The sequence below is a fragment of the Macrobrachium nipponense genome, chromosome 27 (genome assembly GCF_015104395.2).
Source record: "Macrobrachium nipponense isolate FS-2020 chromosome 27, ASM1510439v2, whole genome shotgun sequence".
NCBI classification, from domain to species: domain Eukaryota; kingdom Metazoa; phylum Arthropoda; class Malacostraca; order Decapoda; family Palaemonidae; genus Macrobrachium; species Macrobrachium nipponense.
The window spans coordinates 40,688,980-40,716,479 of record NC_087216.1 but is presented as its reverse complement, the minus strand read 5'-3'; the positions used below and the strand labels follow the sequence as shown (position 1 = coordinate 40,716,479).

Below are 27,500 nucleotides of genomic sequence, written 5' to 3'. Positions count from 1 at the left end.
TTCTGATGTAAGCTAGGGCTGTGGTATTGTCGGAGTTCACCTGCAACACCGATCCCGTGATCTGAGACTCGAAGTGAAGGAGTGCCAGATGAACCGCTGCCAACTCCTTTTTGTTGATGTGCCAGGACACCTGTTCCTCTCTCCAGGTGCCTGACACTTCTCTCGCGCCTAGAGTTGCTCCCCAACCGAACTCCGAGGCGTCTGAAAATAACACTAGGCGAGGGCTCGGTATATGAAGAGACAAGCCTTGGTTGAGTCTGTTTGGGTCCAACCACCAACAGAGATCCTTCTTTATCTTCTCTGAGAGATGGAAGGAGTCCGAAAGGTCTTGGGACTTCTGATCCCAATTGTCCCTCAGGTAAAATTGCAGGGGTCTTAGGTGAAGCCTTCCTAGAGAAATGAACTGTTCCATCGAGGAAAGGGTCCCCAGAAGACTCATCCAATCCCTCGCGGAACGTTGTTCTTTCTCTAGGAAAGCTGCCACTTTCTGTAAACAGCGATCTCGTCTTTCCTGGGATGGAAACACTTGAAAACCCCGAGAATCCATCAGAATCCCCAGATAGACAATGCTTTGCTGGGACTTCTCGAGGTTTACTAACAGTCCTAAGGACTGGGCTAGTTTCAACGTCATAGTCAAGTCTTCCAGACAGTGATCTTTTGACTGGGCCCAATTCAACCAGTCGTCCAGATACAATGAGATCCTTACTCCCTCCAAATGTAGCCAATGTGCTACATTTTTCATTAGGCCCGTGAACACTTGTGGGGCCGTCGAAAGCCCGAAGCACAGAGCACGAAACTGAAAGACCTTCCCTCGTACCATGAACCTGAGGTACTTCCTGGATGAAGGATGAATTGGCACATGGAAATATGCATCCTGAAGGTCCAGGGACACCATCCAGTTCCCTGGATGAAGAGGTGCAAGGACAGAGGATGTTGTCTGCATCGCAAACTTTGTCTTTATTACGAATCGATTCAGCGCGCTCACATCCAAGACTGGTCTCCACCCTTCTGAGGTTTTTGGCACTAAAAACAGCCGGTTGTAAAAACCTGGGGAATGGAGCTCTTGTACTCTTTCTATGGTCTCCTTGTCCAACATCTGCTCTACTAACTGTAGAAGGGCTTGGTTCTTTACAGGATCTCTGTATTTTGCTGTTAACTCCCTTGAAGTTGTCGTCAAGGGAGGTTTCTCCCTGAAGGGGATTAGGTATCCTCTCTCGAGGATAGAGGGGGACCAGGCGTCCGCCCCTCTCTATGCCCAGACTTTGGAAAACTTTAAAAGTCTGGCACCGACTGTAGTCTGGAGGACTCTTGTCTCACTGGGTTTTCGGGAAAGATCTTCTCAAAGATCTTCCACTCTTCTCTGGCTTTCTGCTCCTAAGAGAGGCTCTAGGAGCAGTCCTTCCTCGAAAGGGCTGTTCGAAGGGAATCTTCTCCCTCTTGGTCATTGGGACCGCAGGTTTCAATCTTTTGGCTGATTGGGCCAATAGATCCTGAGTGGCCTTCTCAGATAAGGACCTAGAGATGTCCTTAACTGTCTCCTGCGGAAAATGATAGCTCGACAAGGGCGAATACAGCAGAGCAGATCTCTGGAGAGGCGACACGGACTTAGCCAGGAAGGAGCTGTAAACTGCCCTCTTCTTAAGGATGCCCGATCCGAAGAGGGACGCAATCTCTGTGGAACCGTCCATAACAGCTTTGTCCAAACAGGACAAGATGTTGGCTAACTCGTCCATATTTACAAAGTCCGGGTCCTGAGCTCTCTTGGCCAGAGCCCCTAGGGACCAATCCATGAAGTTGAAAACTTCTAGGGTGCGAAAGAGGCCCTTGAGGAGATGGTCCATTTCGCTCATCCCCCAAAAGCCTTCGCCGAAAGAAGCGAGCGCCTTCTTGAAGAGTCCACTAGAGATGAGAAGTCCGCATCGGCTGACGAAGGAAGACCCAATCCCATGGGCCCTTTGGTGTCATACCAGATACCTGGCTTTCCTGCAAGCTTGGACGGAGGGCAGGAAAAGACAGTCTTTCCTGCTTCCTTCTTAGAAAGAAGCCAGCTCTCTAAGCCCTTAATCGCTTTCCTCATAGAAAGTGTAGGGGGCATCCTGACGAAGGAGGGTCTGCTGGGCGAAAAGAGTCTCCGAACTCCTGAAGCAGTAGCGCTGCGAGTCTCTTATAATCTGAGAGCCAGCGTCTTTAGGGGATTCCTCCTCTGAAACTTCTTTCAATGTAGCAACTGAAGAAGAAAGCTTCCTAGGAGAAGGACTCCTAGTAGGAGAGGCACTTTTCTCCTTAGTAGCATGCTTGGAAGGGGAACAGTGTCTACTTCCAATGTGGGTCCTGTAAGGTGAAGTAGCTGCTTCCGCTTGAGGGCGCTTGATAGGAGTACGACTCTTGCTGCTAAGATCCTGGAGCTTCCCAGGCTCTTGGCGCCTGACAGGAGAGGCGCTTGCGTCTCTTAAAGAGCGCCTGAAAGGCGTAGGGCGCCTACCATGTACTAGGCTCTTGTCAGGCTCTTGGCGCCTGCCAGGAGAGGCGCTTGCATCCCGTAAGGAGCACCTGGGAGGTGTAATGCGCCTGGAAGGAGAAATGCGCCTTCCAAGATCCTGGCACCTACTAGGAGAGGCGCTTGAGTCCCTTCGAGGGCGCCTGGATGGAGAGATGTGTTTATAGCTCTCTCTGATCCTACGAGAATTGAGGAGCCTCTCAGGCTCCTGGCGCCTGCAAGGGGAGGAGCTTCTGTCCCTTGGAGAGCGCCGCTGGAAGGAGAACGGGGCCTGCTGCTTCCGTGCATGTTGCGCTGCTCCTGGCGCCTGCCAGGAGAGGAGCTTGAGTCCCTTACAGGGCGTCTTGAAGTATCAAGGAGTTTACGTTTAGCTCGGATCCCGTCCGAATCTAGGAGGCTCTCAGGCTCCTGGCGCTTGACAGGAGAGGCGCTTGCGCCCCGCGACACACTCCTCAAAGGTCGCTTAGCAGAGGAGAGTTGCTTACTAGACGAAGAGCACCTGGCAGGAGAAGACAATCGTCCGTGACGAGTGGAGGAATAAGCCGCATCAAGCTTAGCTGGAGAGGAGCGCCTTCCAGGAGAGGGGTGCCTGCTAGAGTCTGAGCGTAGGCTAGAAGGTGGTCTCTTCAAAGAGCTCTTGACCGGTAGGGAGGCATCCTTCCTGCGAGCTGTGCCCTTGGACAACGAGCCTACTGGAGCTGCCAACTGCTCTTGGAGGCCTACCAGAAACTTCTTCGTAGATGAACGTACTCCTTTCGGAGAGGACTCAGGTGATCTCAGAGATCTCTTCTTCTGCAAAGGAGAATAGTCAGGGAAGGGCTCTGGGCTGGAGTCTAAGGCGTCTCCTCCAGGCGGCTTCCAGGCTCTCTTCAGAGGGCGCGACTTCATCACTGAGCTCCAACCACGTCTAAGTGAGGACGAATCGGAGTTGGAAAAGCACTTCCTTAGGATGCTTTTTCTGTAGCTATCCAAGGCAGCCTGGGACGAATCTACAGGATCTGCCGAAGGGACGCCTGACCGTTGGGGATACTCTACATCCTCCTTGCGGCTGTCGACATTCCTCCTCCCTTGGTCTTGGGAGTCTGGAAGAGGTCTAGGCCTAGGGGCAATGCGGAGTCGATCAGACGCCCCCTCCACTGCACTGGGGACAATGCACATATCACTGTCCTTACCTTTACTTTCCATAGCTAGTAACTGAGATTGCAAGTTACGGATAGATGCCTTCATAGCAGCCATCTCCGAAGACGAATCTTTGGGTTCGTTGCGGGGGGGAAGGGGCTGAAACCATATTAGAGGCAGGAGAAAATATGTTAGAGTTAGGATCTACCTCCTGATCAAGAGACAGGACCTACTTGAGCTTCTGACGGAAGCCTTCCTGACTCTATCTTTCTCCAATTTCCTAATATAAGCAGCCAAACTCTTCCATTCTTGCTCAGTCAAACTTTCACATTCAATACAGGTGTTATAGACAGAGCATTCATTCCCCAGACATTTTACACAAACAGTGTGAGGGTCTACCGAAGCTTTCGGCAACCTCACCTTACACTCTTCTTTCACACACACTCTAAACACAGGTGTAACATCAGACATACTGAAGAAAAATTCTAATCCAAAATCCAAAAATGGTCCACGAAAGCGTATGCCAAAGCTAAAGATCAAATACGTACTTCACCAAAGGTCAATCAGAAAAGATCCTCAGCAAGCGAGAAAGAATTTCAATGCAGGAGGAACCAACAACAATGTTGTTGAAACCGGCGACAGAGAAAATCTGATTAGAAAACAGGAATGGTTCCTAGTCCCGCCACCCTGCGGCGGGAGAGGGCTGATCACCTGACCTACCTGTCGCGTGTGCTGCGAGTTTTGAATTCTGTCGGGACGTCGGAGACTATAGCTAAGTATATATCTGCCGGGGAAGTTGCATGTACAAAAATAAGTTTTATACATACTGAGTAACTACATAGCCATAAGTTTCACTCGTCGGCAGCTAGAAATTTGGAAATTCACAGCAGCCTTAGTTTGTTTTGGCTAAGCAACTGACCCCGCCCACTTTTGGGGTAAGAGAGGAACCAGCTTAGCTCATTATTATTAATAGGGGTTAGTTTTTCCAGACCTCTGAGTCTCAAGTAGACTCATCTCGGGCTGGTCCTCAGGGATCAATCCTGAGAGAGAGAAAAAAAAAAAAAAAAAAAAAAAAAAAAAAAAAAAAAAAAAAAAAAAAAGAAAAAAAAAAAAAAAAAAAAAAAAAAAAAAAAAAAAAAAAAAAAAGAGATTATTCGAGAAACCCGTCTTATTTAAAAAATTTATGATTTTATTAATTGAAAAATCCCTGCTTTTAGCAAGAATACTTTTCATTTCCGAACTCCGCAGATAAATAGATCTTTGCTGGGTCCAATTTGGGCACTCAACAAGCAGAACTTCAATATGTTTATACCCTTTTGTCCATGCGAAGGGAGGAGGGAGGGCTTTGATTTTTATAATAAAATTAAATTTTATTTCATACCGAACAATTACAAAGCTGTAGGTTCCATACGCGTCAGAGCAAAATTAAAACTTTACGGTGGCACCACCATCGCTGATGTAGGTGACAGTCTCCCCACACTCGGGGGAGGAACAGGTACAACAGACCATATGTTGTCAATTCATTCTGCCCAACTATCCAACTGTGGGGAGGGGGAGGGCTTTGATTAAGTAATTGTTTAGTATATATGAAATATTTTATTTTATTACAGGCAGTCCCCGGGTTATGACGGTCTCGGCTTACGACGTTCGGAGGTTACGGCGCTTTTCAATTATATTCATCAGACATTATTTCCAGGGTTACGATGCTTACAACACTCATCTGGCAGATGAAATATGACACCAAAAATGCAAAATAATCAATATTTGAAGGTTTTTTTGATGAAAATGCCATAAGAATGCAGTTTACAAAGTTTTCATGCACCCAAAGCATTAAAAGTAAGGTTTTCTTAGGATTTTTGACGATGTTCCGGCTTACAACGCTTCTCAAGAATGGAACCCCCGTCGTAACCCGGGGACTGCCTGTATAAAAGTCACATTTTCATTTCACCAACTTACCGAACGATTACATAGCTGATTCCCCACTGCAAGGAGGAGGGCTGTGGATATATGCTTAATTAAAAAATATATCAGAATTTCTGAAAAAAGACAGTAGTCAGCACTGGTTTGTGCTTGTTGTACCTTACCATAAGCAAGCTGCTGCAAGTAAGTACTACTGCCTCTGGTCAGCACTCGTCTTACATAGTACTAGAGTGCATGCTTGTATGTCCAAGAAATGCCTCTGCCTCGAGTGGGATACCTTAGCAGTCATGAAAGTACACCGCTGACTCAATGAAGGTGAAATAAAACATTGCCTTTGCCCTGGGAGAAGATCAGATACAAAATACAAGGAAACAACAAACAAGAACTGTTGCCTATACCAAATCATAAAAACCTATACCCACTGTAAAAAGAAACAATCGATGGTAGGCACCCCAGATACTATGGGGTACCCCCAAATCAACAGCCTTGATACAAGGTGAAGAAAACAGAGAGGGACCAACCCACTATGTCGTCTCTCCTAACAGCTATGGATATAGGATGAGAGAATTACAATCCTCTAATATTGTCTCAATTTCCTTCAAGTAATGGGGTGCAAATACTGATTTTGACCTCCAAAAAGAATTTTGAAGGATAGCGGAAAGTGACAAATGTGTCAGAATGCCAGAGAAGTCGCTACCATTCGGACTTCGTGCGCCTTGACCTTTAGCAAGGGGAAGTCTTAGCTTGAGAATGAGCCTTGGTAATTAGTTCTCCCAGAAAGGAGATAGCATTCTTCGAGAGAGGTCGAGAAAGATCATTAACCGAGCACCATAGTCGGGAAGTGGGCATAAAAGCCTTTCTCCTTCCTCTGGTCCAAGGATATCCATTAAGTTATTGAGAACAAAGGAGCATGGCCAAGGGCTGGAACGGATTCTCGTTCTTGGTGAGAAAGTTTAACGACGGAGCATACCGTGTCTCCTTGTGAGAAATCAACCCTTTCCCTATAGCCTGAAGCTCACTCACTTGTCTCGCTGACGCTAAGGCTACAAAAAGTGTCTTTTTGGTTAGACTTCTCAATAAAGCAGAGTGAATAGGTTCAAAGGAAGAACTCAAAAGCCTTTTGAGAACAATATCAAGATTCCATGCAACCGAATATTTTGGACACTTGGAAGTCTCAAAGGACTTAATTACATCGGAAAGATTCCTCTGTACTTAAACACAGACAAAAGCATTGCTCTATAACCTCTAATTGTGGAAGGAGTTAATCATCTTGATTCTCTCAAAAACAAAAGAGAGTCCCTTATGCTACTTACAGAGGTCTCAGAAGAAGAGAATTTATTCTGTTTACACCATCTTCTAAAGACTCCCCACTTAGACAGTTTCTGCAGCTCTCCTAGAAAAACCTTTCACTCTGACGAAGCTCCTGACAGTCTGAAGCCTGTCAGGGTCAGAGTGGACAGACCTTGTTGGTATCTTGCAAAGTGCGGCTGTCTGAGTAGAGACCTCTTTAAAGGAAAAAGTCTGGGGAAGTCTATGAATAAATTAAGGAGATCTGGGAACCACTCTTTCCTTGGCCAGAATAGGGATATGAGAGTAAAAGAGACGTTTTGGTGAAACATTACCTGTTTAGGACTTGCTTATCAAGCCGAATGGGGGAAAGACATACACATCCAGCACTGAACAATCCAACAGCATTGCATCGATGGACCATGCGAGAGGGTGTGGGACTGGCGAGCAGAACAGAGGTAGACAGTTGTTCTTAGGAATGACGAATAAATTATTGCTGGTTTTCCCCAGTCTCCAAGGATCCATGCAAACCTTTGCATTAGGGCTTAGGAAGATTTCTCAGTTCTCACTTCAGTCATGTTGAAGGAACAGCTTGAAACACACTGGAGTACAAAACTTAAGTATATTCTTCTTAGATATTTACAAGTTGAAGTACATCTTGAGATAGGAGCTTTCTGAAGAGACTTGAGTGTCGGAGAGATAGTCAGAGAGTAAATGATACAGAGTTCACAGTTTTTTTATCTTAGAAAGGAAACAGTATTAGACAAATGAATACACATCCTTGACTTCTGGGTCAATGATGACACCTTAGTTTACTCTGGTTCTCATGGGAGCCCAGTCTTACATATCGATCCATGGGAACGATGTTCGTTCGTTTGTCTTTGGTTATGATGCGTTGGCATTTGCACACATCCTGAACGGACGAGGTAATTTTGGGAGTTTTTTCCTCACTGACCTAATATACAGAACTTAGCGATGTTTTCATAATGGAATGGGTTACATTTCCATTTTTATATGGAATGTTATTACATATACATATTAATTCAAAATAATAAAAGAAAGATCCCACCGAAAAATTCGTGATTAACGGCCATTCAGCAAGAGCTTACAAACAAGTCTTCACTGGAAGACGGCCGATAGCAAAGTGGTTCAAGGTATTCAACAGCCGTATTACAGCCTACACTGAAAGTAATTATTAATGTAAAGGACAGAAGGTTTGTATATCGTGTAAGAATACATAAATTTGTAATTATGGGAACCAAATGAACGAGTAAAAAAACTGAGCATATTCAGAGTAGCCTAACAATGGTACAATTGATGACCAGCTACCTATGAAGGAAACTTTGAGAAGTCATTCCAAGTTAATCCACAATCTAGATGGAAATGTACATAATTATATGCAAAATTACCTTCTCGGGTTTTGGTGAATCTTCAAAGCGTTTTGCACATATAAGGAAAACATCTGGGGCAGGTTTTCCATTCTTCACTTCTGGATCTGTTGAAGCTAGCACTACATGCCGGAACATTGACACAAAATCCTTGTGATTTGTGGTCTTTAATTCATAACTATCTTGTGCACCTCCTGATGCAATAGCGATGGGAATCTTGTGGCTGTGGAGGTGGCGAACTAATTTCTCAGCTCCTAAGGGTCAAAACGTTTTCCACAGATTAATGGTTTTACCAAACAGTATATAAAAGAAATTTGAAAAATACACTATGTACTGCCATAAAGTATTTCAAGTACATATCCACAATATTTCAAAACTCAGGGTCCCTATTTCTATCAATGCTGAATTAACTTCACTTATGATTTTAAATCTTATTTTAAGGTTACTGCATAAAGCCTAGAGCACATATAATTTATCAGATTGATACAGAATTGTGCTTACAGAAATGAACTATTCCCAAATGATTATTTTGAAAAGCTTCAACTCACTAATATAATTTAATTGCGAAGCAAAGTCCAAAACCATTACTCAATACAGTTCAAAGTACAGTACAGTATATTGTGCACTAAGCCTTACTAATAATTATTTCTACCAGTTACAGTACAAAATATGTAGCACATGCACATTTTAAAGCATTAACCCAAAAAGCATGCCATATATACAGTTAATTAATCATGCATGAAAAATGGGAAAAATTATTATTAACTACAAAAGCAATTATGCAAAGCAACCACATAATACTACCATTTTTCTTGACATTTATAAAATTATGAAAAGAAAATATACTATTAAACAAAATAACTTTCATGAGCTTTGAACTGCCTCGTCATCATTTCATACCAGAGGCTTGGAATTTGTTTTGATATTGAAGGTTGTACAAAAAGAAATGCTGTTTTGTAATTATACTTGCTTACATCATTATAGAGAACAAGAAAAATGTTCTTTCACAGACTCAAATAATTACTAGTTTTACAAGAAACAAAATAGTATACTGAGCACATGCAAGCAGATAAACATAAGGGGTTCAAAATCTATGTAGGATATGGTAAGTATAATGACAAAAATCTTAATTTTTTGTAAAAAGAGACTAAGGGAATCATAGTCCTCAAGATGTTACTTCTATTGATCAGCCAACATATGGAAGTGAATCTGTACTACACAAAAGAACAGATACCTGCATTACACAAATTATCAGGTACTCCAATAACTACATAGCTGGGGGGTTTAACCCGTATAACATTCTGGATTCTTCAAGACAAAATTAGTAGAAGATAAAAGTTATTCATATAAACAGCAGTTACACATTTTTCAAGAAGTCTGCCTTATTTCAAATTCAAAATAATGTACCATCCATAAATAAACCTTGTTTAAAAATGCGTCAAGGCATGAAAAATCAAATTTCATTACTGTTAAACTAATCATATGTTCTTCTGTTGGTCTTACACCTTCAAAAACCAGTTAATCAAATTCCTTATTCAGTGGTCACACTGCCTATACACAAACTCAACATCAATGCCTCCACAAATGAGCAATGACATTCGACTGTAAAGCCTTGTTTTGTGAATGACTTAATGTCAACCAATGCAAATGCGATCTTGGACACGAGTCTTCAAGACATTGCACTAGAACCAATACCTTTATAAATAATTTCACAAATTATTTTTTTTAAAGAAATCAACCTACTTCACAAGATAAAATTTTAATTCTATTAAGGTTCTAACTATCTAGGCCAGCTCTGCAAAAGCAGTCTGATTAAACAATCCATTTGGTACCTTATTTTCAATCATTCATATCCATTTGGTACCTTATTTTCAGTCATTCATACCAGCTTTAAATGTAAAAAGGAAGCTTTATCCTACAAGGTTTGCAAGCCACTGCAGTATTAAAAAAATAAACACATACATGGAATACCAGTTTAATTGCTGTTTTAACAAAGGTTGATATATCTACAAATTTAGAAACCATTTTCTCAACTTTCATGGACAACATTCATTAAATAGTAAAGAAAGAAAAATCTCCATACCCTTCCTCTCCAAATTTCTGTACCTGATTACTTTGTGTCCCACATACCTCAACATCCACATTAACTAGAGGAAACCTGCAGAAGCTTCCATAATTTGAATGTCAAAATAAACAATAGGTATGCACACAGAAACATTTTAAAGATAATGCTGTATCACTTTCCATGATAGTAATTTTATCTCTTCCAACTATAATCTCTCTCTCTCTCTCTTTTCTAGACCTGCACATTTTCTGATTGACAACTCCTCTCCACTTCTCCCTGTACACCAAAACCATCTAAATCTTTGAACTCAGCTTTCTCCTTCGTAATAAAATGTTTTTAAAAGTACCCCAGCCATGAATCAAAGCATCTTGCAGTCTTACCTCTACAGAACTCATCCATGTCACCACTACATGGAAATATGCCAGCATTATGCACAAAATAAAACTTTTCTATAATTTCTAATGGAAAATACATTAATAACAAGAAGTTCCACAATCTACACCGCCTCCATTTAACGAAACAAACAGAAAAAATGCAATTTCTAAAAATATTAAATTAAATTTCCATGGTTCCAGTCACAAAATTTGTTAACAGGGTAGTTACAAACGTGAAAAGGGAGTGGGTTGGAACACTAGTCATTCACTTAACCCTCGCTTTTTTCTTTGTCTACAATGACAAGAATTAAGAGTTAGTTAGAGGTGGGCCATCATATATGAGATGAAGATTCGTATATCCAGAAAAACTGCAATTTACTTAAAAAAAAACCTGTTGTTTGCTCCAAAAAAAACACACAAACCTTTGTCTACTAACAGACTCACTCTTGTGGAAACTGAGTGGTACAAGTACTACTGAGAAGTCAGGAACAAATTAGTCATGAGGATGAACAAGGGAAGACTGATGTATGTAACTTCATATACAACCTGGCACAACCAATACAATAAGGTGAAAAGGCCCAGTGCTAGAGTTTGGTTCATGGCATTAAACCCCACTCTAAGATTTGTTTGAGAAAACCCTTTCTCACTTGTAAAAGGTATGGAAAGTACAGCTTACCTGCATACACTAAGCAGCACAAACATGGGTTGGACTGCCTACAATAATGAAGGTTGTGAAGGAGGGGAATGAGTTTGATCATCAGTCATGTCTGCTTCCCCAACCTAACCCAACCAAAAACTTCTGGTGAAATGCTTTGCAGTCCAAATGGATTGGGTAGCTAAACAATGGACCAAGCAGGTACCACAGGAAGCTTAAGAGATATTCCCATGACTGCTAAATACAAAGAGGAAGGGCAGACTGTCTGTCAGGCCTGAAAAAAAAATGAACCTGAACAATAGGGTAGGTAAAACTTCAAAATCTGTGTTCTCCATGAGCTGGGAGTCCCTGTATTTGCTAATGCTTGTTCTAGGGATTTAAAGCTAGTTAAGAACGATAACCAAGATATTGCCTTCTAATTGGCCAGTAGCAGAGAAAATGAATCAGTTCTCTAGCCAGAAACAAAGGCTCATTCAAAAAACACCTCAGAGATTTGTCACTATGAAGATCCACTTGATTTAAGCAAAGTCTTATTGTCAGGAGCAGTGTAATCGCATACTTGAAAGCAGAGTTGACTGCTCCAAGTACAGGCAGTTCACGGTTGCCAGCGATCCAGTTTAACAGAGCTATCTGGTTTTACAGTGCTTGTCTAATGGTGATGTTAACTGGAATCTAGGTGCCAATATGTGCTGATCCCCACTTATTGGTGCCGATTCCCACTGAACAGTGCTGCCATGCTAATAACTGGGGGGATTGCGCTATTATCGGCGATTTTCAATTATTGTCCCTCTGTTGGGAACAGAACCCCTGCCGATAACTGGGGACTGCCTGTACAAACCTTTTAAATGCAGACATGTAAGGAAGACAAACACTTCCAACAGATTGGCAGACTGAATGATAAAGCAGATTGCCAAATCTATGCCAAATAAGTGGCTGAGCAAACAATTTAGCTAAATGAAAGTTCACCCATGATCTTACAAAGGTATTTCAAGAACATCTGTGAGAGAAAATACATCAACAAGAGCTCAACTTCAGCGTCCATTCAGGCAAGAAAGTGACCGACTTACTGAGGCTTCTGTAAGGAGAAATGCCTTCAAAAGGTCCATACCCAATAAGATGGGAAAGAGCAGTATGCACATTCTCTACTTCAGGATGCAGAACCAGTAATAACATCAAGGAATGTGCCAGCTTCTCCACAGAAACAGAAGTTGTTGTAACTATGGTGAAACCAAACGTTTCTGATCAGTGCAATACATGGTGGACCACAGTGCCATAGTCTGCACACAGGACAAATAACAAGCACCAGCAAAGGCACTGATACCAGTCAACAGAACCAGCAGTACACACCCACCATGAACCAATGCAAACCGCATCAATATGGTAATAACCTTGAAGGAACAGTAATCTTAGTGTGCAATACTGGATAGGTCCCTGACACCTGAGGCCCTGTCAGAATGTTACCAGCTGCAGCAACCAAAAACCATGGTGTGGATGCTTAGGACTGTTACTGAATACAGGATGAAACATATCTTGATTTCATTTCCCATAACCACATTACCTTGTAATATACAGTGGTCCCCCATATTCGCAGGGGATGCGTACCAGACAACCCCCCCCCCCCCCCCCTCCAAAAAAGAACCCCTATAAAAATGCTTAAAATAGCCTATTTTGTTATTTAAAACTCAAGAAAAACCCACTAAAAAATTTTATACCTGGTTTTTTTTATATAGTTTTATCACAGAAACCAGGAATTTTGGGATATTTCTCATAGAAAAATACCATGAACAGGTGAATTTCCTGCAAATAATAAGGGAATATGTTCCAGAGAGAAATCCGCGAATGTGTGAGCTCGCAAAACCAGCGAACAGGAATACTGGGGCCCCACTGTATTAAGATGCTAGAACTAAAAACTAGTACTAACAGCAAAAGAAACCCACAGCAAACCTATCTGATTACAAAAATCTGGACCATAAACTAATGAGGTGGCTGTCCTTTCCACAGCACCTATGAAGGTACAATGCAAAAATAACAGGCTCAACTCTCCTAAAGAAATCCTCCCTGATGGTTAATCACAAGAGCACTCATGACAGCATTTGTCAACCATCTCACAGTGCTTTGGTCATATGAAGGAAGCAAAGGCTGGTGCCTCTCTTACGAAAGAAATGCTCTTGGGGAAACTTGTAGGAGCTTCAAGGGGAGAAGACTCCTAATACATACTCCACATCCTTAATAACCCTTAGGCCAGCAAAAATGGAAGAAGCCAAGGGCAAAACGGGAGAACCCAAAGACAGAAAGAGAATGACATAATACCTTGTATTTTTTATTATTCCTATTCTGTCACTCTTTTGATCTACTGCTACAGCTAGGAATGACACAGGTCAGCAGTATCTACCACACAAGGGGTCTGCTGACATGGCATGGACCCAGGCAGTAAGGAACCACAGAGGTTCTCTAACCAAAGCCAAAAGATCCACAGAATAAAGAAAATCCTAAAATCCCCATATGAAGAATGGAGAATCCATCAGCTCCTAGGACTAACTGAATCAGAGAAGTTCATAGAACACTCCCACCCTTGAGTAAGGAGACAATGTTAAGAGAAAATCATACAGTACAGGATATTGTGGTTTGATATGCAAACCTGAAATCTTGATGCCTGAAAAGACACAAGTTGAATACCTTGTAAAAAACAATAATACGTATTTGTAAATTGAAATTAAACTGGAACCTGAAGACCTTATAATAGACTCAAATAAAGGCTGCAGGTTTACTGAAAATATGGGCAAACCAAGCATAAAAGCCTAAATCCCACAATTCTCATATCACTGACTTACATAACTAAGAAAAGAAATATAATGATATAATTAAGCTTTAAAGGCAAAGATGGGTTCCAAAACAACAGCACAGCATCTGAGATGTCTTGCCTTAACACTGCCCAAAAAAAGTAAGGTTTTAGCTAGGCGAGTCACAAGGTTTCTCTAACACTGTTCCCACCTTAACTACTTGGCTAGTGAGCTTTGACAAGAAAAACCAGCTTATGCCAAAGGTACTCCTCTTATATGATGTATGTTGGTACAGCTTTCAAAAAAACACACTATTACATGTACATGTATTACTTATTACTTCTGTAACATTTGTACAATATCCCTATCCCTTACAATTTCCTACAATTAGACCCAGAATCACTCTCTTTAATCTCCTGTCACTAAATGGTGCCCTTCTCTTTGCTGGAAATATTCTTAAATCTGTCTTAGAAGTTATGGGATGTATGAGTGCATGACATGACCTTTATTTCATGCCACTTTCCCATACCATAATATTCTTATAGCTGGGTTGCCAAGGATCCTCGACCTACACCAAGCATGAAGATTGACAGGCAAAATTCTACCCAGGTAATGCCTCTTACAATATGCTTCTACAGAGCTCGATATTTTCACTGACAAGTCATTTGAAAAAGTGACAAAAATGAAGATTCTTATGTTAAAAGAAATTTTTTAGGAACTTACCCCCTATCATTTGCTTTATTGGCGACTAGTTGGCAGAAGTTTAACAAGTGTTAAAATTGAAATCATGAAGGCTCCCAATAGTTACCCCCACACTTTGAATAGTTGGGGTAAGATAGTTTTGGTTGTCATTCTTCTCTTAAACCCTTAACAGGAAAGGATTGATTGATTGATTTAATGTTCTCCAGCACTGGGACTACTAAGGTCATTGATGCTGATACTATTTGTTAAGAATGACATAATCTATATAAAATCTATGGACAATGGCTAGCTTATATTTATATATACATGTGTATGTATATATATATATATATATATATATATATATATATATATATATATATATATATATATATATAAAAATAAATTAAATCTAGTTTTTGCAGAAGACCTGCTTCTAGTAAATTTAAAACTGCTGCTGGCATCATAAAGAACTTCAAGGACTTTGGCTAGAATGAACTGGCCATTCTCGTCTTGGGCCTTGGGGAGAAGGCTTCTCCTCAGGTCCCTAAGACTGGGGCATTCGATTAAAAAGAGTGACAGTCAAGGGATCAGACAGTCATCACAATAAGGTTGATTTTCATTTGCTGCTATACAGAGGGAAGGTATATACAAATAGGTTTGTCCAATCTAGCATCATAGTCTACTGCCCAGACTTGAGTCTTGAACTGGGTGAGACATACAACTGCAGATGATGGCTCAGCTTCGTTGCAAAGAGATTGATGAGAAATTGGCCAAACTAACTCCAAGTTGCCTCGCAAACTGCAGTGTTTCAAGTCCATCCATGGGAGAGCACCTGTCCCAGTCGACTTACCATGTCCAGCATAACATTCAGTCAATCAGGAACAAACTGGGGCGTTAGGACAATAATCGCCTCTGTTCAGAGGAGTAAATCCACGATAATGGCTACCAAGGTTTCCGACTTCATGCCCCCTTCTTGGATAAGCCAAAGACATCATGTTGTCTAGAATGGCAGAAACTGCTTGTTGATCACTGTACTTTCCAGGTCCTGCAGCCCCATCTGGATATTCAACAAACCCCTAGCAGTCTATCTGAAATTCGCTTTGACTGGCAACTGCACTCCATAAGTGACCTGATTCCCCATAATTACACCCCAGCCCTCATCCAAGGTTTCTGAACACAGTGAGAGGTCTGGGCTTGGGGACTCTAGGGACTTCTATGCAAGCAGTACTTTGTTACTAAGAAAAGTTTTCTGGTGTGTTGTCTCTCAAGATTAGTATATTCCATAGATTTTTATGTCAACACAGTATCTTTGCAGATGAGTGCAAACTTAGTACTTTACAATATCTGTTCAAAAGAGTTGCATATTTGCAAACTGCAGTAACTACAGGCCAATTTCTATTCTCTCTGTGCTCTCCAAAGTTACAAAAAATGATATTGTTAAACTACAATAAAGTTTTGTACATACTTACCTGGCAGATATATACTTAGCTATAGTCTCCGACGTTCCCGACAGAATTTCAAATCAAAATCGCGGCACCGCGACAGGTAGGTCAGGTGGTCTACCCTTACCGCTGTGGGGGCGGATGTACGAACCACTCCCGTAAGCTTGTCAGATTTTTCTCTTCCACCTGTCTCCTGAGGGGAGGCTGGGTGGGCCATTAATCGTATATCATGCCAGGTAAGTATGTACAAAACTTTATTGTAGTTTAACAATATCATTTTTGTACATGAACTTCCCTGACAGATATATCTTAGCTGATTGGCACCCTTGGTGGAGGGTAAGAGACAGCTCAATAATACAGGTAAGACGGGAAACAACTAATGTTGTAGGATATAAAAACCTTGGTTCTCACCTTTTCAGGATGAAGACTTCATAGATACTATCTCTGAGTTCTGCATTGCCTGGAGAGCTACAGCTAGGACGTGACTGATGCTGAAAGACTCTCGGATCTACCACTGGGATATGTGATCCCCTATTGTGGTAGAATCCAAGTCGGATGCTGTTAGAGGGACCATGTCCGCTTACCTAACAGATCCTTACCACTACCTCTGCAAGGAGCCAAAACCCAACCAGACCACCTAACCAAATACAAAGGGTTAATATTACGACAAAAAGAGGTGCCTCCTGCAACCTCTTTCAGACAACCAAAAAACAACAATATAAAATAGGGTAACATATAAAAAATTTTACACAGTATAAGTTTCCGCTCCACTGCCCCAGCACGAATCCGCCGATACGAAAGGACCAAGGCGAAGCATTTATCATATGTGATTTTTACATCACGTAGGTAGTGGTTTGCGAAAACCGATTGGCATCTCCAAAAAGTCGCCTCCATCAAGTTCCGCACAGACATATTTTTCTGAATGCAAGCGAAGTTGCGATGGCTCTCACCTCGTGAGCTTTCACTTTCAGTAGTCTAAAATGATCTTCCTTACAGGCAACATGTGCCTCTGTAATAAGGCTTCTCAGAAAAAAGGAAAGAGCATTCTTCGACATGGGCCGAGTGGGGTCCTTTACGGAGCACCAAAGCACCTCTTGATTAGCCTTAACCGTTTTTGTTCCTTCTTCTTAAGGAAATACTTCATAATTCTCCATAGGGCAAAGAGTTCTTTCAGGCTCTTCCCCTACTAGAAAAGATAAACTACGAACTTCAAAGCTCCTGGGCCAAGGACGTGATGGGTTTATTTTCATTCAAAAGGTTTGCCAGGAACTTGGAAGAAACGAACACACCATAGAATCTTCCTTAAACCCTACATTGCCCTCAATAGCTTGGAGCTCACTCACTCTCTTAGCTGTAGCTAGGGCCAAAAGGAAGATAGCCTTCTTCGTCAATCCTTGATAGAGGCTAAGCCAGGAGGTTCGAATCTAGACGATCCAAGGAATTGTAGGACTACGTCTAGATTCCAGTTCGGTACTACATGAGGACGCTTAATGGTTTCAAATGATCTAATAAGATCATGCAGGTCCTTATCATCGGATATATTCAAGCCTCTATGCCGAAATACCGCCGCCAACATACTGCGGTATCCCTTAATAGTTGACACAACCAGATGACATTCTTCTTTGAGAAAATAAGGAAATCCGCAATTTGGGTCCACAGAGGTACTGGAAGTGGAAATTGTTCTTCCTCTTGCAACCAACGTCTGAAGACATCCCACTTTGACTGGTATACACGCAAGGTGGAAGGTCTCCTCGCTCTTGCGATTGCTTTAGCAGCTGTCGCTGAAAAGCCTTTCGCTCTGACCAACTTTGGACAGTCTGAAAACCAGTCTACTGAGAGCGAGGAGATTTTTGTGGTACCTGTCGAAGTGGGGTTGTCTGAGTAGATCGCTCCTTAGCGGGAGCGATCTTGGAAGGTCCACCAACCATTCCAGTACCTCTGTGAACCATTCTTGGGCCGGCCAAAAGGGAGCGATTAAGGTCATTCTCGTTGAATCGGACTCTACGAACTTCTTGATGGTTAGCCCCAGGATCTTGAAGGGGGGAAACGCGTAGACGTCGAGTCCGTTCCAGTCTAGAAGAAGAGCATCTATTGCTACTGCCTCTGGATCCGATATCGGAGAGCAGTAAGGATCCAGCCTCTTGTTCTTTGACGTGGCAAAGAGGTCTATGTGTGGCCTGCCCCATAACTTCCCACAGGCTCTGGCATACATCCAGATGAAGGGTCCACTCTGTGGGTGGAAGGACCTGATCTTTCCTGCTGAGGAGATCTGCTCTTACATTCCTTTCTCCCTGCACGAACCTGGTGAGAAGCTTGATTCTCTTTCTTCTCTGCCCACAGAAGAAGGTCTCTTGCTGTCTCGTACAGGGAGAAGGAATGCGTTCCCCCCCTGTTTCCTGATGTATGCCAGAGCTGTAGTGTTGTCCGCGTTGACCTGCACTACCGATCTTCTGACTTTGGGCTCGAAAGCCTTCAGAGCCAACCACACAGCCATCAACTCCTTTCTGTTGATGTGCCAGGCTACCTGGTCCCCCACCCAGGTACCTGACACTTCGTTGGTTCCCAGAGTTGCACCCAACCCCATGTCCGACGCGTCGAGAACAACACCAGGTTGGGTGGGTCTGTGATTGAAGAGACAGTCCCTTCGCAAAGAGGTTGGGATCTGTCCACCATAAGAGATGTCTCTTGATGTCCTGGGATAACGACAGGAGAGAACGTCAAATCCTGAGAACGACGACTCCAATTCCGATGAAGAAAGAATTGGAGCGGTCTCAGGTGCAACCTTCCCTAGGGAAACGAATTGCTCCAGAGAGGAGAGTGTCCCCAGCAGACTCATCCACTCCCTCACTGTGCATACTTCTTTCCTCCGAAGGTTGTTACCTCTCTCGAATCCTCGGGCTATCCTTTCCTGCGAGGGAAAAGCCCGCCCAAAACTCAGAGAGTTCATCTGTATCCCGAGATACACACACTCTTGCTCGGGAATTAGTGATGACTTCTTGAAATTGACGAGAAGTCCCAAAGCCTTCGTCAATTCTAAAGTTACTTGTAAGTCCTTCAAACAACGATCTCTGAAATGGCCCTTATTAGCCAATCGTCGAGGTACATGGATATCTCACCCCTTTCAAATGAAGCCATTGAGCCACATTCCTCAAAATCCCCGTGAACACTTGAGGGGCCGTTCGAGAGGCCGAAACACAGAGCCCTGAACTGAAAAATTTTCCCCCCCATCATGAATCTGAGAAACTTCCTCGAGGAAGGAGGATCGTACGTGGAAGTAAGCGTCCTGTAAATCCAAGGAAACCATCCAGTCCCCTGGACGAAGCGCTGCCAGCACTGATGAAGGCGTTTCCATCGTGAACTTCTTCTTTTCTACGAAGAAGTTCAGGGCGCTTACATCCAACACCGGTCTCCATCCCCCTGAGGACTTCGGAACTAGGAAAAGGCGGTTGTAGAAGCCCGATGAATGATGGTCTGTCACTAGTTCGATAGCCCCCTTCTCCAGCATCTGATCTACTGCTAGATGGAGAGCTTGATTCATGATGGGGTCTCTGTACCTGGCCGTCAGTTCCCTTGGGATGGTCGTCAAGGGAGGTCTTTCGACGAAAGGGATGAGGTAACCTCTCCTCAAAATAGAAAGGGTCCAAGGATCCGCCCCTTTTTGGGCCCAGACTTCTGCAAACTCTAAGAGTCTGGCGCCCACCGTTGTTTGAAGGACTTGCAAGTTATTTGGGGGCTTTAACAGACTTGGCGAAAGTCTTACCCCTTCTTGAAGGTCTACGACCTCTAAACGTAGAGGTTCTTGATGAAGATGCCCCTCGAAAGGGTTCTCGAACACTTGCCTTTTCCTTCTTAGCCTTGGTAGGGTGAAAGAAGGGCGAGGTTTTCTTTTGCCGACTGTGCCAAAAGGTCGGTGGGTGGCTTTGGCCGAAAGTGACCTCGAAATGTCCTGCACTCGATGTTTCGGGAACAACTGAGTAGACAGAGGAGAAACAAACAGGGGCAAAGAATACCTCTGAGCATGGGAGACCGACTTCGTTAAGAAGGAACAGTAAACCGACCTCTTCTTCACGATGCCGGCCCATAAAGGGAGGCGATTTCACTCGCTCCGTCTCTTACTGACTTGTCCATACAAGACAAAACACACATAAGATCATCTGGTGAAATTGACTCTGGCACTTCAATTTTCTTGGCTAGAACTCCCAACGACCAATCAAGGAAGTTAAAGACTTCTAGCACTCTAAAACATACCTTTGAGCAAATGATCCAATTCGTTCATTGCCCAAGTCGTCTTAGCAGAGTTAAGGGCAGTTCTCCTTGTCCGAATCTACCAGTAGGGCCAAAAATCGAATTCAGCCGAAGACGGGTTAGACCCAATCCTAAGGGCTCTCCTGTTTCGTACCAGAAACCAGCGCGTCCTGATAACTTCGAAGGAGGAAAAGCGAACATCGTTTTCCCCCGCTTCTTCTTTGGAAGCCATCCGAGGAACCAAAACTCCTCAGTGCCTTCTTCATAGAAAGATTGGCTTCATCCTCACACAAGAAGAACTCTTCGCTGTCTTCGCCGTTGAAAAAAGTGAGTGAGGAGAAGGAGGAGCCGTAGGCGTAAGGGAATCCCCAAAAACTTGTAAAAGTAGCTCTGTAAGCTTCTTGTAAGAAGAGACAGCAGCAGAAGTGTTCGGTTCCTCATCCGAACCTTCTAGGACGTCTTGTCGAGTGAGCGCGGAAGATCCTTAGGTGACGAAGGATCCTAGCAGGAGTTGAGCGAGAGGTTGGAGAACGCCCTCTCTTAGAAGAGTTCACATCCACTGGAGAACGATGAGAAGATCTGGGAAGTCTACGATGAGACTCCCTCTTCGAGGTATAAGGAATCTCAGCCGAAGGAGAGGTAGGGCTCCTACTCCGAGAATTCTCGGAAACATCCGCAGGGCGCTTACGAGGAGGCGAGCGCCTACTATACTCTATGCACCTATCCTGAGGCGAGCGGCTGCCAGGAGAAGAGCGCCTATCGAGAGCAGAGCGCTGCGCGGCTCTCCATACCTGTCCAGTTGCGTACGATCAACGGAAGTTCGACTGGAAGGCGAAATGCGCCTACTAGGAGAAGGCTGCTTGCGAGACTCTTGACGTCTAACAAGAGGGTAACATTCAGGAGAAGGGCGCTTCAAAACTAACGAGCCCTACTTGGAGAAGGGCGCTTCCGGGATTCCTGGTGCCTACCAAGAGACAAACGGTCAGAGAAGTGCGCCTAGAACGGCGGGAGAGCGCCTACACGGAGAGGGCGCTGAAAGACTCTTGTTGTCTGCCCTTAGGAGAATAATCAGGAGTATGACGCCTTAAGAGACGAGCGCCTACTAGGAGAAGCTATGTGCAGTAGGCTCTGGCGCCTACCTTGCGGGGAGCGGCTAACAGTATGCCGTCTATCATGCACAAACGACTCCTACCAGACTCTAGATGCCTGTCAGGAGAGAATCACGATCCGATACTCGAGGAGAGTGACATCTGGAAGAAGAACGCCTACTTGTATAAGGGAGCCTTCTATAATCTTGAGGGCTGCTGAGGAGAAGTCTCAACGCGAGGGAGTTGAAGAAATCGCGTGATGAGCAGGTGCAGTGCGCTTACCGGAAGCGGGAATCCAATCTGGAGAAAAAACTTCTTTCTCCATAGAGCGTCCTACCGATGTTTGGCGCCTTGAAATTGAAAGAGAGCCAGGCGAGCGAGGGCGCTCACGCGAGTGAGGGCGCTCCCGCGCAGCGAGGGCGCTCACGCGAGCCCCCACCCTTCATACGAAACCTCCCATATGAAGGAGAACGATCCTCTGAAGAGCGGCGCCTAGATCTCTTGATCGGAAGAGAAACGTCCTTCTTCCTACTGATCTAACTGCTAGAGAGTCTGCTAGCGCCGTGATCTGAGCTTTGAAGTCCCGCGCGAGTACTCTCTAGGAGAATCTTCTAGTTCTTCCTCGGAAGCAGGCGCGAGCGCGAGCGATCGGAGAAGAAGAACGATCACAGGATTTCTTGTGTTTCTTCGCCTCCACCGCCGATTCTTCCGGGAAAACTTCCGGACTAGAAGTCCAAAGGACTGCAGGGAGCCTTCCAAGCCCTCTTCAACGGGCGCGACGCATCCGGGCCGGGGAGTTCCAACCTCTCTTCGGAGAGGGAGACGACGAAGAGGAGAAGCATTGGCGTAGGAGCTCCTTCTTGTAGCGATCCGATGCAGCCTGGGAGCGTACTTCAGGATCTGCCGAGGGGTACGCCTGACCGGTGGGGGCTCTCCCTAGCCCTCCTCCTGCGGCTTTCGACTTTCCTACTCCACTGGAACTGGGAGTCTGGAAGAGGTCTAGGCCTAGAGGCACTAAGGAGCCGGTCAGACGCACCCTCCACAACACTGGGGACACTGCACTGATCACTAACACTCTCCTTACCTTCCAACTGACGAATCTTCTGATCCACAGAACGATTCTTGGCTTCAGAGCTGCCGCCTCCGAAGGCGAATCTCCGGCTTCGGTGCGGGGAGCCGGGCTGCAACTTGGGAAGAAGGTTCTAATTCTACGTTAGTACTATTAGGATCCACATCCAACTCACTCATTCTAGATCTGCTAGAACTTCTAGAGGAAGCCTTACGCACTCTATCCGTTTCCAACTTCCTAACTAAAGAAGAGAGAAGCTTTATAATTCTTCTTCATTCAATCCCTTACATTCACTACAAGGGTTAGCAAACGCACAATCATTCCCCCTGCATTTCATGCAAACCGTGTGGGGGTCTACCGAAGCTTTCGGCAACCTCACCTTACATCCTTCATTCACGCAAAAAACCCTAAACAACACCGAAGTTTTAAACTACCGATTCTAGATCAGACATCGTTAAAGAAAATCAAACTCAAATCAAACCGGTCCACAATCAGCGTATGCCGCCAAGCCAAACAAAGCGAATACGTCACCAAAAGAAGTCCAAATTAACTCCAGGCAAGCGAGAATCGAAAAACTATCGAGAGGAACCGACAACAGTTGTTATCGTTCCCGCGACAGAGAAAAATCTGACAAGCTTACGGGAGTGGTTCGTACATCCGCCACCAGCGGCGGGTAAGGTAGACCACCTGACCTACCTGTCGCGTGTGCCGCGAGATTTGAAATTCTGTCGGGAACGTCGGAGACTATAGCTAAGTATATATCTGTCAGGGAAGTTCATGTACAAAATCATAAGTTTATAAAACACTATATAAGCTTGTGGAACCTAAAGAATTGTTAGCTGATAGTCAATATGCATATAAAAAGCAGTTGGGTATCTGCAATGCCCTTTTAGACTTGACACACCTTTTGCAAGAGAACCTTGATAAGTGTTTTGAGTGCAGAGTAACTCAAATGGTCCTTCCAACATAGTAAATCATAAGGCACTTGCTTATAAACCACAGAATCTTGGAATGGGTGGATATGTTTTAGGATTACTTCAAGATTTCTTCACAGTTAGGCAGCAGCAGATTGCTGTGGATGGGATCTTGGTGAACCAAGGCCTTTGTGTCCAGAGTTCCACACGGTAGTGTTCTTGATCCACTATTATTTATGGCACATACAAGCAATATGGTTGTTGGCCTGGAAAACAAGATTGCTCGGTAGCCCATTGATGCAACACTTGTGGGGTATAGTAAACTCTCCTCTTATGAGAAATGAAGAGCTGCCCTCAGCCTCAGTCGGGATATGGACCGGATCAGTGAATGGTGTAGTCGGTGAGGTATAAGGCTGAACTCCAGTAAAATAAAAACACTACTGATTAGCAACTCTTGTACAGCTTTCCCACCCCATCCTCCCCCTTCAGGTGGACGGGACTTTGCTGAATGAGCCTGAAGCTATAACTAGGTGTAACTTTTGACACATCTTACCTTTGAGAAATATCTAATGAAAGTTTCGGGTAATGACGCACAGAAATCAAGTATTGATCGTGAGGCCTCATATATTTATAACAGTGATAAAATCAATGCAACCTGTTTTAGGACATTTGTGCTTCCTTTAGTACTAGAATATAGTACTGTTTTCTGGTGTGGATGTCTGCTTCTGCCAGAGATTTATGTCTCTGAGATAGTGTTGTTCATGGGGGTAGTTTTCCGTTTCCTAATATTAGTAGTTATGACTCGGACCATTGATGTATGGTCTTTTGTTTGTCACTTTCTTATAAGTTGTATTTCAAATCTTTCACACTCACAATTGATCTCTGATCCCGTTTTCATGCTGAAACTAACCAGATTTGCTGAGTAGCACAACCAATATGCAGTAACTTGGCTGTTGAACTTCTCAGTTCCAGAGGTCCTTTATTCTTCAAGTAATTGGAGCTTCAAAAGTTCAAGCTAAGATGCAAAGCATTACTACCCTAATGCTATTCTCCTTGTTTTTTAATACATTTCTATCAATTTAATCATCTCTTCTTTTTCAACAAGTGAGATCTCTTCTTACTGTATTTTTTCCTTTACCTTCTCATACTTCCTAATGAACACCATATTCTTTTTACTGGCTGTCTCTCTCTGCCAGCACCTCTTCAAGTGCAACTGAAGTGGTCTCACTCATAGTCAAGCATCTGGGCTAACTTCCCCAAGGACATATGATCTAACACAGACAGCCAGCATTTGGCGGACATGCTCTCCGTGGAGGAGAATTCTCTCATGACTGTCTACTCAAGCACATGTTGGAAAAACCTTGAAAAGAACCAAATTGATAACCATGCCCAGGTAGATCACTCTTTGTGTAGATTCCAGAAAAGAATTTGTGATGTTTATAAGTTACCCCAGTCCTTTTGCCAAGCCAATACGTACTAGCTCTCTTCCCCTCAGGCAATCCTCATTGTACTCTGCAATGATAATCCAATTGTTCAGGTACAGAAGTATCTTTACTCCTAGTGAGTGAAACCACTGTGAAAATTGAAAGTACTCTGGTGAAAATTTGAGGAGTAGAAACTTAGCCGCACCTCTCCCCCCCCCCCCAGCTCAAAATTGATATGTCTTTCCCCCAAAGACAAATCATAGGAACTTTCTTGAACGTTAGTGAATGGGGACATAAAAGAACACATCTTTCATGTACACAGTAAACCTCCAAGCCCCTTCTCAAAGGCAGCTAAGACCGTGGAGTCTGACCCCACAGGAAACAGGGATGGTTGGATATAGAGGCTGAGCTTGGATACATCCAGGACAGGCGTCCAACCTAACAGTTGCCCTTGGAATAGACAGTTGTAAAAACCTGGCAGGGTAGGCAGTATTTCCTCTACTGCTGCTTTTTCTAAAAGAGAAGAGACTCCTAACCCAACATCTGTCTCTTCTTTAGGTTTCCTCTGTATTAACCCCCTGGTATGGGAAAAATGGCAATGAGTCTTGAATAACGGCCCCATAACGAACAAAATTAAGGACTATTAAAGACACACATAGAATGGCCATCATCTTCCAAGAAATAATAGAAAAGAAGTATGTACTCTTAACAAGATTAAGAAGGGAGTATCTTTGAAGCATACAGTGGAACCTCTACATACCAAAGTCTCTACATACGAAAAATTCAGGTTACGAAAGCAAAGACAACGATTTTTTTGCTTGTGTACGAAAATAATTCAGGTTGCGAAAGGGTAAAGTCCGAGATTCGCCTGGGCCACCGAGAACAATTTTAAAACCAGCGCGCCGCCAACTCAGTAGACTCGCCACCTTCCTCCTGCTCTCCCACTGGTTCCTGGTGATAGTCACCGCCGTAAGATCCTGCTCTCCCATTGGTCAGCATCTGTCCCATCATGCTTCTATGTAAAGGCGTTCCTTGACCATTTTTTGCGGCACCGTTATCGTAATCGTAAACACCTGGAATTCGTTCATTCACATATATTTCATTTGTTAACATACATTTGTGTTAAGTGATTTCCGCTTTCGTTGTACTGTAACTTACTTTATCGTGTTGTGTGTGAACTTAATTACTTATGTTATTAGCCATGAGTCCTGAGAATGTTGCTGAAGTTCACGGAAAGAAGAGGATGCTTTCTATGTTGAATGAAGATGGAGATAATCAAGAAGTGTTAATGTGTTTCGCAAAGTTTAGTGTCATTGTTTTCTGCCATTTTTTTAATGTTTCGTAAAGTTAAGTTTTCATGTTTTCTGCCATTTGTCCTCCTCCTCTGACGTCACTTTTGGACATCGCCTCACTCGAAAGGTAAGGTTCCACATTTTACTACATACATACGTACAGTATTTCTTGTACCCTGTACACTAATGCACTTTATTTACAGGTACAGTCATGGTTATGTTTGGCACTGAATGGTCCAAATTGTTGTATTTCATTGTTTATTGGTCAATTTTGCTTTATAATAAAATTTACTGTGGTGTTTTTGTAGGGCTTGGAAGGAATTACGCAATTTACATGTAAAACATAGTTCTAGATACGAAAAAATCAGGTTACGAAGGCCGCTTCAGAACGGATTAATTTTGTAACCTGAGGCACTACTGTACTTTAATGTAATGCCACAAATATCAAAGACCAAGAAACTTATATCTTAAATATCACACAATAAAAGAAATTTTAGCTGAAAATAACAGGTTTTAAAAAAATAATTTAAAAATTTTATAACACTGCAACCTCTTAAATTTTACACATAAAATTACTAAATAATCCTTTGGGCCAGCCCTAGGAGAGTTCTTTTAACTCGGTGATCTGGTAAAACCACTCTTAAAAAAGAAAAAAAAACTTAAATTTTATGTGATGGCTTGAAAGAGGAGGCAAAACCCTGAAATGAATGCAATAACCTTCCAACAGTACTTTTCTTTATCTAAGTATTCCCACACTCAAGCAAAGTGGCGCCCAGAAAGTTTGTAGTCTATTATCTACCCAAATGGATGAGCTGAAACTAATGACTGTTTGCTAAGAAAGGAGACTGAAGGAACCAGCAGGGAGCAAAGTTGCTCTCTCCTGCCAACTTTGAGGGTGCTCATGACTTTAGACAGCTCTCTTATCATGTCATGATTAGCCTCGACTTGACTAGGGAAGTAAATAACCTTAAGTCCTTAACAAACGTATCCCTAGCCAAAGGAGGTATTAATTCACCAAACTCCTTCAAAACCCTTTTCAACAGTGTCCAGCATGATTTCCCTGAAAGACAGTTTCGATGTTGTTAGCCATGCTCTTATACATATTCTTGTTTTTTTTAATGGAGAAATGTTACTTTCCTAATACAATTGCACCTCTCTTGCTCACAAAAATCACGGAAAAAAAAGCAGCATTAGCTGCTGGATCAGGAGAAAAGGGGAGAAACTCCCGTGTCCAGTACAGTAGCTTTCCTAGCAGGC

General features: G+C 43.3%; 1 protein-coding gene across 1 annotated transcript in view; it reads right to left on the bottom strand.

Moving 5' to 3' along the window:
* Positions 1-27,500, bottom strand: part of LOC135201044 (pseudouridine-5'-phosphatase-like) — a gene marked incomplete in the record, with an annotated part of 208,255 nt that overhangs the window by 5,531 nt on the left and 175,224 nt on the right. The window contains 1 exon segment of the mRNA XM_064229892.1: positions 8,233-8,465. Coding sequence (XP_064085962.1) covers positions 8,233-8,465 — 233 coding nt within the window.